This window comes from Callospermophilus lateralis, unplaced genomic scaffold, assembly GCF_048772815.1.
Source record: "Callospermophilus lateralis isolate mCalLat2 unplaced genomic scaffold, mCalLat2.hap1 Scaffold_137, whole genome shotgun sequence".
Lineage (NCBI taxonomy): Eukaryota > Metazoa > Chordata > Mammalia > Rodentia > Sciuridae > Callospermophilus > Callospermophilus lateralis.
The window spans coordinates 96,764-116,108 of NW_027512527.1; the positions used below are offsets into that span (position 1 = coordinate 96,764).

The window sequence follows — 19,345 nt, forward strand, 5'->3', positions numbered from 1 at the left end:
AAGGAAAATACAGAATGAAATTGGAGCACATGTTAAAGCATAAAGGACGAGTCAAAAGAATTGCACTAGAAAGATGATCTTCATGAATTTGAATAGTATGATAATGCAGTCTGAAACTATAGAGTCTATGAATAAATAAAAGAGATCAAGTTTTTACTAGAAGCACTTCAAGAAAAGCAAAACTTTCTAAGAAGTGAATTAAACTAGCACAACTTTTGAGATTACAATAACATATATTTTAATACTAATATGTATTTTGATACTCCCAAAGCATGACCAATATCTCAAATTTTAAAATCTATAAAGAGGATAGGATCTCACATTTACAATTGAATGAAATTAACCTTGACAATATAAAAATAAAAATACACATGATAGAATGGAATAGAAAAACAAGAGCAAAAATTAGGAGGTAAGTAACACTCATATATAGATATCATAATGCTTAGAGTTACAAATATTGCATTCATAAGGAAACAATAAATAAATGGGCTAAGGAACTTCACAGAAGAAGAAATACAATCAATCAACAAACATGAAAAAAATTCAATCATCTCTAGCAATTAGAGAATTGAAAACCAAAACTACTCTAAGATTTCATCTCACTCCAGTCAGAATGGGAGCTATCAAGAATCCAAGCAACAAAGGGGTTGGTGAGGATGTGGGGGGGAAAAGGCACACTCATGCGTTCATGATGGGACTGCAAATTGGTGCAATCACTCTGGAAAGCAGTATGGAAATCCCTGACAAAAACTTGGAGTGGGACCACCATTTGACCTGGCTATCCCACTCCTTGGTTTATACCCAAAGGAAAACAGCATACTATAGTGACACAGCCACATAATGTTTATAGCAGCTCAATTCAAACTAAGGAACCAATCTTCCCTGAAGAATGGATGAAAAAATGTGTAACATATACACAATGGAATATTACTCATCCTTAAAGCAGTGCCACCCACATCCCGCATGGGCAAGGGAGTAGGTAACCTTGGGAGGTATGGGCAGACTGTGAAATAAAGTTATGAAAGTAGTATTCCGAATTAAACACAGAAAACCAGACTTATTTTAGAAGCAAGGGTGTGATGGATTGAGCTGATCAGAGGATTCTGACTTCTAACAAACAAAAGCCTGCACTTGCTTTATTTACAGAGGTACAGATCAAAGGGGATTGGTAGGTATAAGGTTTCGGTGTAGCAGGAGATCTTGGGTAAACAGGTTGTTTGTGCTTGGCAGGTTACTGACCATCTCCAGCTGCTGTGTTTAAACTTGGAGCTGTGAGCTATGTCAGGGTACCAGCATAATCTGGTGGTTCTTGAATCGGGGAATTTCACCCAGGAGTTCCTGGAAGAGCGTCTCCCTGCCTTAATGGTTCCAACATTGCCCATAGTTCACATATGGCCCCTAACAAAGAAATGAAATTATGCTATTTACAGGTCAATGGATGGAACTAGAGATTATCATGATAAGTGAAATAAGCCAATCCCCAAAGCCAAATATTTTATCTGATAAGTGGATGCTGATTCATAGTTGGGGGGAGGTAGGGAAGAATGAAGGAACTTTGGATTGTGCAGAGTGGAGTGGGGAGGGGTAGGGCTGTGGAAATGGGAAGGATGGTAGAATGCGCCAGACATTATTACCCTATATACATGTATGATTACATTACTGTTGTGACTCAGCACCATGAACAGCCAGAGAAATAAGAAGCTATGCTCCATTTGTGTACAATGTGTCAAAATGAATTCTATTGCCATATATAACTAATTAGATCAAATAAAAAATATTGCATTTATACTACAGAATAAGAAATGAAAATACAAGCAATATTTTTTAAATTTAACAAAACTAAGCAATGAAACATTCTATTTTGTAGGATACAAAAGATGGACTGAGTTTGGTTGGCCACACCATAACAAAAAATTTAACTTTGCTCAAGAAGAGAATAAAGGCAAAAATAGCAGTATAAACATTGTACTTAAAAATATCCAGTAAACACCCAGGGCAGTGGTTCCTTTGCCCATTTCTGCAGCAACTCCTATTCCTAATAGGATGGCTAAAGTGAGAAATACAGGTTCCCAGCAGAACTGGGTTGTATGCCCTCCTATTTGATCTTTAAATGGACCTGCGTCAAGATAGAGCACTCTGGGAAACATCTGCAACATTACATAATTAATCACATCTGTTGACCATTTCATGAAAACATAAACAATGTTTAACAAGGTTCCTAAATGAGAAGGAAGTTCCTGGATGTGTGCTCAAAATTTTTTTGGACAACAGATGCTATAGGAGTGGAAGTTATTATATAAATGTTATTATTATTATTTGAGACTTGACTCCTGTCGTGATACAAATCACAGCCCTAGACAAAGGCAACCACAAACCCTAGGTTTCCCAGTAGCAACTCTGGCCAATCCATTTCCCACAGAGCCCAGTAAGCAGCAGCATGTAGGGGCACCAGTTTCGGGAGAAACACCCCTTTATTATCAGGAGTCTGTTTTCACCAGCCAGTTAAATAGAGGTGATCACAGTCTGAGAGCTGAACCCCACACTTATCACTTCTCAATTACGGAGAACAGAGATTGACTGACTTTTGTTGTTGCTGCTGCTGCTATTTACAGAATTATGCAAAACTTATTCCTGGAGCCACAGTGGGACTGCTTCAGAAGGACTCTGGAAACATTCTCCAGCTCATTATCTCAGCTTATGAAGTATGTATGATACTTTGTAAGAAGTTGGCTTCTTGTTTTGTATTTCTTTAGTATTCACAAACTCAGATGTGTTTTAGGCAATGAACTGCATTCTCATTTGTTGGTAAGAGTCTTGATCCAAAGAAAATCTCTTTGTATGAATGTAGCCAAAATATTAAAATTGGTTTACTTCATTTGAAAAGTGGAGCATCAGGTAGAAAATCACAAACCTGGACAGAAAGTTGAGATAGTTGAGGTTGTTTTCATAATAACCCACAGCAGCACTGTTCCCAGCAAAATTTTTAAGTTGACTAGAAAGACTCCATGAGTCATACAATCAAGCTCTCTTCGGTCTCCAAAAAGAAAAAAAAAAATCTACTTGTAAATTGCCATTGATTGAAGAAGTTATGTAGGGAACCAACTCCAGGGGTTTAATGAGACAAGATCATTTATTCAAGCAAGAATACAGACTCTTGGCTACACACCAAAATACCAAAAGCACACCTGCATGCCACATTCAAGGCTCTCAACTTTAGTGAACCAGGGAAATTTCTATTGGTTTAACAAGTATGTAGGTAATTTTTTTGTGTGTGTGTGTGTGTGTGCCTTGACGGTGAGTTAGTACTGAGGACAGAATTCCTCCCTTAAAATGGGATATATACCTACAGGGTTATTGTTTTCCTGTTTTGCCCCCATTTTCTAACTCAGTCAACCATGCCCAGTTGCCAAATCTTCTTTATTTTGGTTCCTAAATATCATTCCCCTTTATTTGCTTTTAATGTAAAAAAAAAAAAAAAGCAAAACACCACAAAGAGGTAGATGAAGCTCTAAATTAGGACGGGCATAGAAAAAGTAAATTTTTAGGAAGCAGTAAAGCTCTAGCATTTGCTTTAAGCAGCGTTTCCATAATAATGAACGAATAAAATTATCCTATTTTTGGATGTTTTAAAATTGCAAATAAATGACCCTAGTGAGTATACAATACTCAGCATATACTGAACCAGTGTTCCCTAACTAATGACATATCAGAATCATCTGAGAAGATTTTTTAAAAAACAGGCATACTCAGATTCCTTTGTTTCTAACTTTGAAGAAGTTGAGGGGAAGGTGGAAGCTACACATTTTGGAAAAAAACAACCTCCACAATGATTTTTCTGAAAAAAAAAAACACCTCCATTTCACCCCACCAATTTTGAAACTCACTTGAAGGGGAAGGAAGCAACAAATTCCTTTTCAAATATTTCATTTCCTCAGAGAATAAAATAAAGATGTGTCCATTTAAATTCTAACAGGATGGGTTTTTTCTCACTGATTATCCTCAGAAATTTCTGTTTTCTTAGCTCACATCAAAAATTAATCACCACATTAGCTCATGCTTGAAATTCTTTCAGACAGGAAAGCACATCAACAAAACACTATAAAAATCTTCCTCCCTCTCATGCAGTAATTAAAGTTTTAATGTGTAGAATCAAATAAAATTACAAAGCAATCCTTCACTGGATTATAGCATTCTCTGTTTTCTTTAACCCAATACTTTCCAAAGTGTTGGCCACTAACATCTCCAAAGAAATCAAGCAAATTAAAAAACAGTGAATAGTCAAAAATATTTCCCCCTCCCGCCTGACGAGTCTATCCATGTCCCTGCTTGCTCTGCCAGAGGTTACGTCCCGCTTTATGGTCCCAAGTCACCACATAAGTTACAGTGCAGTTGAACTCAAAGCATTAAACATTTGAATTGAATCTGTGTCCTCATTTTACTCTCCCCAAAATACCAGTAAGTATCCATTATTCTTCTACTGAACAATCTTGGTCTAGAGTTATTGGAACTTTATGATTCAGGGTGAATGAAGTATGTGATCAATCATGACAAAAGCAGAAACTATTTTTCTACTATGTTATTTTTAAATGTATTCTAAAAAAGACTTTAAAATATAGAGACCTACAGACTGAATTTCTTTTTCAGTATATAAAAAAAGGAAAGACTATATTGAGAGAAAACATAAAATCCATCTGTTTGACTTCTTATAGGGCAGAGGCAGATGTGTTTATAGTTTGTGGCTATAAACATTAGCTGAGTATTTTATGGTGCCATATTGATATTTTTTAAAATTTTAAATACTGGGTGTATACTCATCTGCCTATCTCTTACTAATTTCCTCCCTTTCCAAACCACATAATAAAGGCTCCTGAAATACCAGTGATCCAAAGTACAAGCTCCTCTACTGGAATTCAAACCCTGGGAAGGAATCCACTGGTTTATTTTGGTTGTCCTGACTCCTAGGAGATGTTCAATCAGCAAATGAATGAAATAATAAAAGATACAAATTAACATGTATGCCCTTTCCTTGGGAAATTTACACTAAAATATTCCTGGTCAAATTTGCAATGATTCTCAATCATACCAATGCTGAGACTTCCTTCAGTTAGGTCAGATGATGTCACTTACTGATCCTCATTATGGATGTCACCTATAGACACATCCCTCATTTCTCATTTAGCTCCTGGAGATTCACTATGCATCTCCAATGCTACTTTTGTCTTGATGATTTCAAAATAAACAGAATTTGGAGAAGGTAGGGTCATCTGATTCTGAAGTTAGCAAAATTAAGTTTGAAGCTAAATATGCTTATAAAATGCTATCAATGAAATGAGTATATGAACTCAAAACCTTTTAGATGAATTGAAGTTTAAGTTACTTCATAATATTTTTAAATTCATTTTATTCTGTTTTTTATCTTTAATAATTTGGTTTTATCCCCCAAAATATGTACATTGATGTTGTAAGTTTATAAGAAATAGGAAAAGTAAAAATGATAAGCTTCTGAGAACAGAAATCCAGTCTCATCCTAGACTTGACTCTACATTAAATGTACAATAGGCACTCAATGAATTCTAATAATGACTTTAAGGCAGTTTCCCCTACATTTTGCACCTCTAAATCTTGGATCAATTTGTTAATTCATGGTGCCTTACAACCACTGCATGCCAGGTGGAAGTCATGACATGGTTTTATTGACAGTTGTGATCACTGTCACTTCAACTCCTAGAATGCATTGTTGCTATGTAAGTGCTAAGTTTAATTGCCATTTTAAATATCTTTGAAAACTTTGTCCTATGAGTTGATATCAAGATGAAAGTTATTATGTATGCAGAAATGTACCAAAACAGAGCAGCAGGGTGTAAATCTGATATCAGTGAAGCAAATATTTCTCGTTGGAGGAATGGCTGTAATTCTGAATTTCTTACCAAATCGACAGTTACTGTATGGGACCTAAGAAATGAAGGCACTTACAAGTAAAGGAAACTGTTATAATATTTTATTATCAAGATACAAGCAAAAAAATTTGTCTTTTATATGCCAAACTATGCAATGCAGGAGAATTTGCTAAATGCTTCAGAATGGATGGAATTATTTTCAGAGCTTTGATAGACTAATGACTATCATAGGTTGTGCAGAACCACATGAGTTATTTTTATCATAGTTTATCATGTGATAATAGCATATCTTATGATTAATGGTGTCTTAAATTCAATATTGATTGTCATTTCCTTGCTTGATTAATTATATGGTAAATTTCTTTTAGATCCAATTTAATTTTATTCATTTATAGTTTAATGACTCGGTTTCCTCTTCTGGTTGTACTTTCTGTTGTGACTTATTTAACCCTTTATGTCTTAATTCAAGGAACTGCAGTCTGAGGTGGAACTGGAGGTATTAGGAGACACCAAAGGACTCAACCTGTCCTTCACAACTGTCTGTAACAATGGCACCCTCTTCCCACACCAAAAGAAATGCTTGCACATGAAGGTGGGAGACATAGTAAGTAGATGGACAATGCAGCTGTATGAAAAAAATATTCAGATGGTCAGAGGTTAGCTTAGCATACTGGAGCTGGGCTCCTTTCAAGAATTTCAAAGATTTCCTAATAGACACTTTTGGCAAAGCTGATTTTCACACGACCTTGTTTCACCTCCTGCAGGTTGGTGGTCGGAGGAAGTAGATAATTGGTATTTTCTTTTCCAGGCTTCATTCAACGTGACTGTGAGTATACCCAACTGTGAGAGAAGCAGGCGCATTATCATAAAGGCTGTGGGGCTGGGGGACACCCTGGAAATACTCATCAGTCCGGAGTGCCACTGTGACTGTCAGAAAGAAGTGGAAGTTAACAGCTCCAAATGCCACAATGGAAATGGCTCCTTCCAGTGTGGGGTGTGTGCCTGCATCCCTGGCCACATGGGCCCTAACTGCGAGTGTGGCAAGGACATGCTGAGCACAGATTCCTGCAAGGAGGCCCCCAATCACCCCTCATGCAGTGGAAGGGGCAACTGCTACTGTGGGCAGTGCATCTGCCACCTGTCTCCCTATGGAAACATTTATGGGCCTTACTGCCAGTGTGACAATTTCTCCTGCGTGAGACACAAAGGGCTGCTCTGTGGAGGTAGGCCACATATAAAGGCATCTCACTGCTATTCAAATATCAGAAAGGGGCTTTGCATCTTTTCTACCTTCAAAGATTCCTGGTCATAGTGGGTGTTCTATAAATATTTAATGATCAATTTGGTGGGTTAATCTTTAGATTTAGGATTACTGAATCTTCTCTCGCATTTTTCTTCTGGCTTTTTCTAATCTGTAGTTATCACCCAGGGTCCTCAAAATTGCCTGTGATCTGAATTCCATTATCTTCCAGAATTTTCTGGACCAAGCTGATGGGTGTGACCCAACTCTTAAATGCCTATTGCTTTGCGAAAATAAAAATTAGACTGCTAAAGGGGCATGCTTCCAAGGACAAGGAGCACAAGGACACTAAATGGACTCTCATAGCCCCCACTCATTCCATAGATTTCTATTAAGTACCTACTATGTGATATGTATTAGGTTAGGCAATAGGTCTAACAACAATGAGTAAGAACATAAATGAGAAGCCTATGGAAAGGATGAAAATAGAAAATTTCTTAAGAAATGAAGAAAAGTTTAAAATAGAAATATTTACATTTTAATATTATGTATAGATGTAAAGTAACTAGAATTTAAGAATTCATTGCCTGACTATTATAAAATCATTCTGATATTTATACACATGTATTTAAGAATGGTTGATGCAGACAAGATTACAAATATCTTAATATATTTTAAAATAATATAAATTTCTACTACAAATGGAATCTTAACTGATGGTTGAATGTAAGCTCTAATGTCTGAGTTTTTCACAGTATGCAAGCAAATGGCTCTTCAAAACAGACAGCCATTATCTCTACAGAAAACTAGGCAAGTTGGATTTTCAAACCACAGCGTTAGGAACATATAAAAGAGACCAATTTTCAGGGAGGAAAAACACCTGAAAGAAAGGAAGCCACAGAGAATTCCAAGCTTTTTGAATATCATTTGATACCCCTAGGAATCCACTACCTTTCATTTCTCTGCTGCAGCTATGGCTACAAATGGGATCTTCTGAGAAAATCCACTTTCTCTCACCCCTGTCCACAATACAGAATGAAAAACTTAGAAACTTTGTTTCCTAAGCTTATTTTTGTCTTTCCTTTTTTGGCACAGGATAAAGGGGCAGGGGTACTGTCAAACCCAGGACTTTGAGCATTTGAGGCAAGCACTTCACCACTGAGCGACATCCCAGCCCCTTATTTCCAGATTTTATGGGTGTGCTTCCAAGTCCATAAACTGTCTTCACTTTATGCAGACAAGACACAACCTGGAAGCAAAAAGAAGCTACCCAAAGGCTGTCACCACATCCTAGAAAGAATATATCTGACAGAATTCCACACTGCATTTCTAATACAAGTCTTTAAAAATATATATAAACATTTAAAATAGTTACAATTACTTTCCAAAATATGCTAAACGTAATATAATCTAATAGCTATACTAACACCAGCTATACATCACCCTTAAAGTCCTGGATCTAAGGAATACAAAACAGCATAAATTGCTCATGTGCTCTGTAGCACTGTGCTCCCTGACTGCCTTTCATCTTATTTTATATACAGGGGAAAATGGAATAAATGCAAAAACAGTTGACCTGCTCTGTTCGTTGTAGTTACGAAGATCTGACAATAGCAACTTTTTTTTTAATCAAATACAGCAGTTGCTAAAGAAATTCTCTTTAAAGAAAAATACAATGATTTCTTCAGCTAAGCTCAAAAATTTCACCAATGTTCATTTCCTTCATCCTCTGGAGTACATTATGATCCTCAGCCACAACTGTTTCTATGAAGCTATTTTGTTGATTAGTAACATCACAAAAGATGAATAGTAATTTTATCTTTTAAATGTCTAATGAAAGTAAATACAGCCAAGTGCTCTGGTGCACACCTGTAATCCCAGTGGCTCAGGAAGCTGAGGCAGGAGGATAGCAAGCTCAAAGATAGCCTCAGCAAAAGCAAGGCAACTCAGCAAAAGCAACTCAGTGAGACCTTGTCTCTAAGTAAAATACAAAATAGGGCTGGGGATGTGACTCAGTGACTGAGTGCCCCTGAGTTCAATCCCTGGTACAATCCCCCCCTCAAAAAAAAGTAAGTACAATTCTTCAAGTTTGCCAAGTAGTTTTGGAGTATCTACTATGTGCCTGGCACTGTGCTTAGAGAAGGGATAAAAATCTCTGCTCTGAGGAGACACTGCTGCTGCTGTTGCTGCTGCTGATATTTTCAAAGCAGACCATATATGCCCCAGCCTCACAACTTGGGCTGATCTCACTTATTTTACCACTAATACACTTGGCAATGTGCTCCTTTTCTGAAGGGCTATTATCACAATGTTCCTTTTCATGCAACTTCTTTCGTCCATCTGCAAGCACTCAGGCATACAGGGCTCCATTGATTTTTTTTCTTGCCCAAATTCCATTAGTCTCTTATATTTTGATTTTTAAGAGACTGGAAGCAGTAACAGAAAAATGGGATTAGAGAAAATACTTCCTGCCATTATTCACTTATACTTGTTTGTCAATGACTTTCAGAAGAAACTAGCTCTCTAAAAAGATCTTGGTGATTTTTCTGAATCTTTAGTTACCATCTTGCCTCTAAATAAAACTTCTATAGGAAGGTGCTGCTACTGTTGTTGCTGCATGAACACGTGCGTTAAATAATTGGTTGCTTGGATATCAATTAGCAACTTCAGTGACCAGGCTGACGGTTCTGGAAGGTCAGCAGAAAGGAAGGTTTCTAAATTTGAAAGGAGTGCTTTGTTTTTGCTGTGATGGTTCTTTTTTCCTTCTCCAGAATGGGTTTTCTAAATTTCTGCAAGTAATTCTTACATATATAATACTCTTGGGCATTCTTGAAACATTTGGAAATGCACATTTCATTTTGTAATATGTATAGATTATATTAATTATTCAGATTAAATTGTAATTTCAAAATTTCTCCCCATTGTGAATGTAAGTTTCCTCTTTTGCTAAGGAAGAAATCAAAAAGTATTATAATTCTGAAGATCACTTACATATGAAACTTAAATTGGCTCAAAATAATTAATTATTCTTAGCTTTGAGTTAATTGGCTCAATTATGAATTGCATAGGTTATGAGATACAGTTGGAATGTCTTAATGTCATAGATCCAGATAAATTTTAAATCATCTTTTGTTAGAGGAGTGTGCCCTCCTTAGTATATGTAGAGACAGAGAGAGAGAGCAAGAACAAGTTAACATACACACAGATACTATATATACACACACACACACACATATACATATAGAATATGGATGTACCTGTTCCTACAGCAGCAATGGCAGGAAGTATTTCCTCTAATGCCATACATACATATAATATATATATATATATATATATATATATATATATATATATATATATATATATACATGTATAAACATATAACACACACACACACACACACACCAGGAACCCAATTTCAAAACCTTTGTGGTTATCTTTGTTATTTTTGTGTGTATGATTTTGACTGGGCAGAGATTAAGCCGAGGACTCACCTACTCTCAATCCCTTAGGCTCAATCATGAGGAGAGAAAAGTAATCAGCTACAACAGCAAAGTTTGCAAGGATCCCTTACTCCACAGTGAACTTGGCAGTGCCTCTTACAAGTAGAAGCATGTTTCACTTGTGATTTTTATTTTTTGTACAGTTTTCAGTAAAGGTATAAGAGTTTTAATACTGATGAATACTTTTGCTTACAGGTTCTTGCTACTGGATAGTTTTAAGGAATAACGCTGATAACTAGCACTTATGTAGTGCTTAGTGCTGGGCCAGGCACTGTTATAAACACTGTTAGACACCATCTTAGGTAATACTAAGTTTTGCTGGAAGATCAAAACTTGTGGGGCAAAATGCCTGAGTGCACAGTTTTTACTTCTTAAGAAAGTATCAGTTAGGAGACTTTGTAGATAAATGTTATTTGTTTGGAACATCAAATGCCTATTTTAGTATACTGGGCATGGCAGGCACCCCAAAATGTAAGGAGTGGACACACACCATTATCTTAAACACATTTATCATCTCAGAGTATTTCATATACTTTTACGTGGCCAGATCTATAAGGGACTTGCAAGATTAGATGAGACGTTTGTCCACAGCTGGTTTCCGCGTGCCTCCTCCTTGGAATTGTGTCTGCCCCAGGCTTCTGCAGCCACCTTGCTCCTGCTCCCTCAGTCTCTCCTCTGATGGCCTTTTAAATGCCAATGCTCTCCAGAGCTTTTCTCACTCTCCCTGCTCTCCCTAGATGACCTGGTTCACAGTGGCCTCTACCACTGCCTTTCCCTCATGGATGCCCAACCCCAAACTTCAGGCTCATATTCAGCCACCTTTAAGGATGTCCTACAGGCCCCTCAAACTCAACAGACCCAGAGCTCTTTTTCCTCTTCCGCTTTAGATCCAATTATTCATTCCATAATGAAGCACTACCATGTGCCAGGTGTTGGGACACAGCAGTGACCATGAGCTGGCTTCCCTTCCAGGTCAGTGGAGAGCCACATCACTCACTAGCTCCTAGCCTTATCACCTGGGGAGGGTGCCGTTCCTCTTTGGTTCTCCTTACATGGATCCTGGTAACTTCGCACCTTACCCTGAGCACAGCAGCCCTCACTCTTCCCACTGACACTATCATTGTTGTTCAGCCCACTGTTCATGGAAATTCTCTCAAATGGTTTTTCTGTCCTGGTTTGACTCTCTACTGATGACAGGACATATCTAGACACACGTGGATCTGTTCAGGGCTCTACCCTTCTTAAAATTTCATAACCTCCAGGATCAAAGCTCTTACTGTAGTGCTCAGCCATCTCACACTCTGACTTCTGGTATTTTGTTGACCTTTCCATCCTTCCCTCTATCACATCCTACAAGCAGCGTTGGCTCCTGCCATATGAGACTGCTACAGTTGTTAAGCAAGCCACATGATTCTACACTTTCAGCATTTGTCTTTTTCTTTGCCTGAAATGTAGGTAAAACTCTTCTTTCATCTTCTACCTTCCTTCAGTCCAGGTATCACTTCCTTTGGAAACTTTCCTAAATTTCCAGTTTAATTGGGAAATTTTTGCCCTGTATCCAATACACTGTTTTGTATTTAGTAATAGTAGTATCTATTTGCCTGCCTCCTGTACTAAATTATAAATTCAATGACTTTGTCTTATTTGATTCTCTATCCTCAGGTGTAATATAACCTTTGGCACACAGTATATGCTCAAAGTTTGTTATAAAACATTGAACTTGTCCAACTCTCATTCTATGCCCATGGGACAGCTAACTGGTGAATGCAGAAGTAGGAGATTCACACTGTATCTCATCCTACCAAAATCATTGGAAGTAGATTTGTTCCCTCTGTTTTTTTAGATGAGGCTTTCATCATCAATCAGCTTGATGATGTAGAAGGGTGGGCATTCATTCAAACCTGTCTTGCATCTCCATCTTATGTCATATTAATTAGAGGCAAAAAATCAAAATAACAATTAAGTATATATACATATGTACATATGTGCACCAAGTAGCTGCTATAGGTTTGCCTGGATTCTCTCATTTCATCTGGTTATTAATTCTCTCTTCTATAACATCAGGTAATCAAGTGGATCTTCAGTTAGGAGACCAGATCAATAAGCATATGCAGTTAGCAAAACATATTAATAAAATGTCTACACTTACACACACACACACACACACACACACACACACACACACACTTTTTTCTCATTTTGTTCTTCAGTCTTTTTGCTAGTATTTAAAGGCAAAGAGAAAAGATGCCCTTCCCCGCAAGCCTACAGATGGCTTTGACCATGGGTAGCAGAGAACCGAATGCGTGTTTTACAGATAACGGAGACTGTGACTGTGGCGAGTGCGTGTGCAGGACCGGCTGGACTGGTGAATACTATAACTTCACAACCAGCACGGACTCGTGTGTCTCTGAAGACGGAGTGCTGTGCAGCGGGCGTGGGGACTGCATTTGCGGCAAGTGTGTTTGCACAAACCCCGGAGCCTCGGGTCCCACCTGTGAACGATGTCCTACCTGCGGTGACCCCTGTAACTCAAAGCGGTAATGTCTCTATCGCTTTAGTCCCCTTTGTGGAAAACGTTCCTCACAATCAAAGTTCTAAAGACATTTTATCAACTCAGACCTCAGAATGTCTTTGCCGGGTTTGGTCTCCAGGCATCCATCGAAACAAAAACCCACAGGGCCCCTGTGATCCTCAGCCTGGAACAACAGTCAGTCTCTGCCTGGAGGCTTTCTCAGCCCTGATTATTCAGAATCACAAAGTTAACATTTCTGCCTGAGACAACAGGGGGAAGTGGAGCTGATGTCCCACACTGATAACATCTGATGGCCTGTCAGTTACAATACCAGCCACACAGAAGGAAAGCCCTGGAGGCATCCTGCTGACACCCACAGGCAGTCAGTACCTTTTCAGGGGAAACAGACAAGCTTCTTTCTTATCTAGAAGTTCATAGCCTGACCTTGTGGGATTCTTCATATCAGCAGAATCAGGGAGGCAAAGAGGCCCAGAAAGAAGATCTTAGCTTTCCATTCTGCCTCCATGCTCTTTGGCACCTTTTTGTCCTTGTCATTGTAGGTAGCTATTGTGTATTGTATTTTTTAAGACTATAAGAACATTTTCTTATTTTCCAGTAAGAAAACTGTTTCTTTGGTTAGCAACTACCTTCTTCATGGAATTGGGGCAAAATTTGTCAGTCAAGTGAAGCAAGTTTCCCAGAAGGCTGTTAGGGTGTTTCTTAAGAGGTTGGTTGTCACTACTTCTGATACCCCAAAATGGTGACATTTGCATATCCAATGAAAATGGAGTGAGAAAATCAATTTTTTACTCATTGATAACTCACCGTTTAGGTGTCAAAACTTCTCTGTCAGTATCCCTGGAAATCTAAGACAAGTGCCAAAGCATGGGCGCATGAGCAGAATTATTTGAATAGGATCCAATGTAAAGTGTCCCTTCGTGGTGTTCCTTTCATTATTTTTCTATTTCATCTCCTCTGTTAACGTGGTTCAATCCTAAATCTGACTTGGAAGATATGAAATTTATACTCAAGTAGTTCCAATTTGGGAATCAGAGTGATCTTGATGTTTACATTAGATGAGTCTATTCTTCCATTTATCCGTGTGTGTTTGCTTGTCTAGTAGATATTAAGTGCCTACTGTATGCCAAGAATGGTGTTAAGTCAGGGACATGCAGGAAAGACTGAAATAGTTATAGTTTCTACCTTTACAGGTGCTGATAGACCAGTGGGCAAGATAGAGGTTTATAAAGTAATGACGGTGATGTCTGGATTGCCAGTTTCAGGAGGGGATACAAAAGGTGCTGGCAGTGGGGAGGGGCATTGGTCCAGCTGGTGCAGTCATCAGTGAGATGCACAAAGGAGACTTTAAGGGCTTCCACCATCTCCCCCAGACCCCCACCAAGCCACTCCAAATAAATACGTAATCTAGGAAAATGCAATACACTTGCAGAGCAAAAGCGACTTCACAACAAGATTTACAGCCCCACTCCAAATACGTCACCACTCCTAAGTTTTTCTGTAGAGGAATTCTAGTCCCCCCACTACAAGGGAACTCTCTAGACTAATGTTAGGAAGGTTTGGTTTTAGGAGATGCAGCTTCAGCTGAGCTTACCAAGCACTTATAAGAGTGCACATTTCCATGTCTGGGGGGAAGGATGCAGCGCCATGTATCCCCACGGTGAGAAGGCTTTTGTTGTTTTGGATTACTCCAAGCACCATCTATTTGCAAAATGATTTGCAGCACAAGATTAATTCAGGGTCTAATTTTACTTTGTTCCCTAGACATCTTTAAGGTAGCTTAATTTCCTTATGTCCTTGCAAATACACTTTTCTGTAAATTAATGCAATCTTTTATTAAAAAGCTTGAATTAATGAGGATCCAGACTTAATCCTAAGCTTTTAAAAATGCTCCTATCGACGCTTGAATTTATTTAAAAGCATAACAGAAGAGAGAATTATTAAAATAATCATATGTGGCATATATGAAGACTATGAATCATTCTTGGGATTCTGGTTAAGATATAGATTAAATTCAGAACTTTGCCTAGTCTCTAATCATATTTATAAATGTAAGCTTTCCCTGGAAAAAGTAAAATGAAAATATAGCTAAATCAAATATCAATAAGAAGCAATCGCTACAGAAAATTGAGTATAGCAGCAATTATCAGGGATGGCTCAGGGAACATTGATTACTGGGTGGAATTCAGAATAATTCAGCATCCTCTTGGATATTGCCTAACTATCTTTCCAAAAGTGACAAAAGGCCAGTGTCATTAGAAAGATACTCTTGTAGCATAATCTACAACCAGAGCATAAAGCAATATTCTAGCTACACATCTATTTCCACCAACATGAACTGATAAACTCCATTAATTCTTTCTGTCTGCAGGAGCTGCATCGAGTGCCACCTGTCTGCAGATCCCAAGGCCCAAGAAGATTGTGTGGACAAATGCAAACTAGCGGGCACAACTATCAGTGAGGAGGAAGGTGCTGCTTGTCTTAAATGGCTTTCATTTCCTTTGCGTGGTTCTCCAGAGACAGAAATGCTATAAATCAAGAGACTTTCTGGCCTGACCCCATTTGTACCAGGGCATTAGATCACTTCAATTCTTTGTTTAAAAGTGAGTGCATTCTATAAGGCTGAAAACTCCGTGGCTTGGGATTTAAAATCTCAATTTAAAGTCATGGCTGTTTTATTGGACTTCAGCTCTATCGGCAAGAGTGTCAGCATTTCACCTCTGCTTAACAAATGCCATTGTGGAGAATTCCAGAAAGAATTTTCCAAACTAGAAAGAAAGAAAGTTGAAGAAATGACCAAATGTTAAGCCCCCAAACTGTAAATTGCCCTCAATCATCTGATTGCCTTATTTCAAGATAAGATAAAGGCAGCAGTAAAATGGTTTTCCTGATTGTAGCTCCCAGATGCTGGGCAGGTTCTGGTCAATGGCCATTTTTCCTCCTCCTCTCAAAAGCATTCACTTCCCCTCCCCCACATATGGTACACCCTTAATTTCCTTTTCCCCACCCCCAAAATTCAGAAGTTCCTGTCATCTGTAACTGCTAAGCAAATTGTACTCTTGCTTTCATCTGTTATTTTAAATACAGTTACAATAAGATTCTTCATAATGGCAAATATTTCAATCAGTTGCATTTTAGCTAGGAAGGCCATTTTAAAAAATAATTTGTGGACTTTAAAACAAAGAAGATGACTGATTCTGCATAAAGGGACAATCTAGGAGAATTTGGTTTTGTATCATCACAACCCTGCATTTTCATGCTGCTCAGGTAGAATTGCTACTCTGCATGCAATAGCAATGTGACCAAGATCTATCTCAGGTGAAGGGAAATAATCAAGACAATAATTTATGACACTGTAGGATATGTATTTTGAATAGATGGAATTAGAATACGGAAATTAGTTCATTTTCAAAATGGAATAATATAATGACATTTATTTCTTTTGAAAATTACTTGCCTTGTCTCAAAATTGAGAGTTCTGACTGCACAGTTGAATTACCCTATGTGCAGGGATGTGATTAGTGCTCATAAGACCCCTCATCAGTGCTTTTCTGGTGACCAAAGATAAACATGCCAAATAGCAGTAAATGGGACACAATGGTGTGTAACTTAAACAAATACCAAAGTTAAGAACATTAAAGCACTGAGCGAAGCAGCATTTGTGGGCTGTCCACATTAGTAACTAGTACTGAGTCTCAGCATTTCCTTCTAGGTTCATTTCACAGCAAACAGTGGAAATATTTACCAGATGTCTCTTAGAAATGAGAAAAAATTGCAGAAAATGCCTACAAATGACTAGAACTGAATTCACTAGCAACATGGGAAATCAAATGTGCTGAAGGAAAAAGGGATAGAGCCTTAGAAACATGTAAATTGTGATGGCTTCCACAGGGTCGTTACAATGTTAAGTACACAGTTTTCTGAGTAGATTGTCAAATGCTTGGATTTCAGAGGAAGGTCAGTCTTGAGAGGCATTTAGAATATTTACATTATTCTTTTTGTGTATTTGGCCCAGTTATCTTCAAGAGAGGGGGATTCAGGTATTTCCAACTTGGGGGTTGAAAATAATAATTGGATTATTAATAGTATTTAATCTGGATGGACTTGAGAGAAAAAAAGGTATTTGTCAGACTGTAAATTAAAGAGCCACTTTGCCAATGAGCCTTTTTTATAAGCCATGTTTTGAATGAACCAGTTTTGTTATTGCTCACACCTCGTTGAACGGATCACATCATATTTGCTCTTTCACAGGGACTTTTAGCAACCCATCTTTCCCCCACTAGGACATGGAGAATAAAATAAAATAAGCATAACTTTACTAAGTGTGTGAATTGATCCTAAATTGTGCTGTCAGTGACTTGGGCAGGCACATCTAAGAACATGTGATTTAATCTCACTCTTCCTTTTACTGAGTCATGTTAATTTACCCCAATATCCATGTACTCGTAGAGTGTTTCTTGGAACACTAGCTCTGAAAACATTCAATGGAGAAAAGCACCCATGGTCATATAAATGTTAGAGATGGGAAATTATTTTTTCCCTTTTTTGCCAGACTTTTGAGAGTTGTTGTGCACATTAAATTAAATATGTGTGTGAATCACCAGGAGGGACAAAGGGAGGGATTCCTAAACATGTTTGACGACAGAATCACATTTTTTCCCTTGAGAAACTGTTTCCACTGAGAATTGCTAATTGATTCCTAAACTGAGGGCTTAAAGCACGTGGTTGTCTTGCCTCAGTGGTACAGACAGTTTCCATTTCCACATCCTTCCTGGACCTTTTAGCCCCAACCTCATCATTCCCATTCTCACATTTCTTCCTTCTCTGAGAATGATTTCCTTGAGCCACCAGGAGATCACATTTTCACTGTATTATTCTAGAGCAGCCATGTGGGCACTCACAAAGGAGAGTAAAAAAGAAAGGGCCATTTTTTATGAACAACAAAAGAAAACCTTAACAGCTAATTATGCAAATCTTTCATTGCACATTTGATAATACTTTCTCAATACCCAAACACTACAAATAAGGCTATGTGTAGAGCCATAACAGTTAGGAAAAGGAGTGGTGAAGTAATTAAAGCAAGATGGGAGTTGTGACTCAAAGGTCATACTGGCAGTTCCATTAAAACTGATGTAATCCTGTTCAAGGAAAGTAAGCCACCCTGTGCTTCAGTGCAGCTATTTAAAAGAAAATTAAAAAGTAGGATTAATATTACTGAAATGGGTATGATAAGCCATCCCACACATTTCCTACCTGAGAACAGAATGTTTCATTAAGTGTATTCAAGGGAGCAGGATCGGCCCGCATGGCCAGGGCACAGAGGGAAGGAAGACAACATGGCACTAAGAAAAATCACATTCCTGGAGACTTTAGGAATCCCAGGTGATTGGAGGGATGAGGTAGGCAGCTGTGGGTGAAGACCCTCAAAGTGATCGAAGTATGAATTGTATATGCAGTTTCATTTGCAATCAAACACATGAAATGACAGATTTCACTAATCACATGTTGCCCAGAGGTTCCCAAACCTTCTAATCAGAATCATCTCATTAAACTGCTTATTAAACCACACACTCAAAATCCAAGTGCCCATGTGTATACCAGCCCTTCACATGCAGCCCTGTGCATACCCCCCACCTGGGGGGCGGGGCAAGTCCTCAGAATCCATCTTTTCAAAAACCCCAGGTGATTTAGACAGTCATAAACATTTGGAAATGACCAATCTAGAATGGTTTATAATTAGATTTCTTCATATTCCTATGTAAATAATGTTTTAAATGAGTTCAAAAACAGTTTATTCTCTTCATTCTCTTGTCTAAAATCTTAATTATAATGCTAAATGTTTACCAGTCCTGTTTTCATGAATAATACAAGGCACACTTCTCACAGACTTTGCCACATTCTTATCTTACAAATTACATGGAAAGACAACAAACAATGACCTATATTTCTATCTTTCCATAGCTGTAGCACTTTTGTACCCCAATGGGCTATTATTTTTCTTTGTAAGGAGCAGGGAAACACAGGCAGATTCTGTTTCATTAACACCTTGTTGTTTTTAAGCTAATGAGAGAAGTTATAAATGTGTCCAAGATTATTTGGAGTGGTCTCAATTTTATTATTCTGACTCATTGTGTCAAACACACTAATATCTAACCATATGTCCCAGAAGTTT

General features: G+C 38.0%; 1 protein-coding gene across 1 annotated transcript in view; it reads left to right on the plus strand.

Annotated features, from left to right (window-relative positions):
• Window positions 1-19,345, plus strand: part of LOC143387461 (integrin beta-6-like) — a 49,623-nt gene that overhangs the window by 18,865 nt on the left and 11,413 nt on the right. The window contains exons 2-7 of the mRNA XM_076841863.2: window positions 2,616-2,705; window positions 6,370-6,504; window positions 6,709-7,123; window positions 12,958-13,180; window positions 15,545-15,700; window positions 16,718-16,745. Of these exons, the coding sequence (XP_076697978.2) occupies window positions 2,616-2,705; window positions 6,370-6,504; window positions 6,709-7,123; window positions 12,958-13,180; window positions 15,545-15,700; window positions 16,718-16,745 (1,047 nt within the window). The remainder of the gene's footprint in view (window positions 1-2,615; window positions 2,706-6,369; window positions 6,505-6,708; window positions 7,124-12,957; window positions 13,181-15,544; window positions 15,701-16,717; window positions 16,746-19,345) is intronic.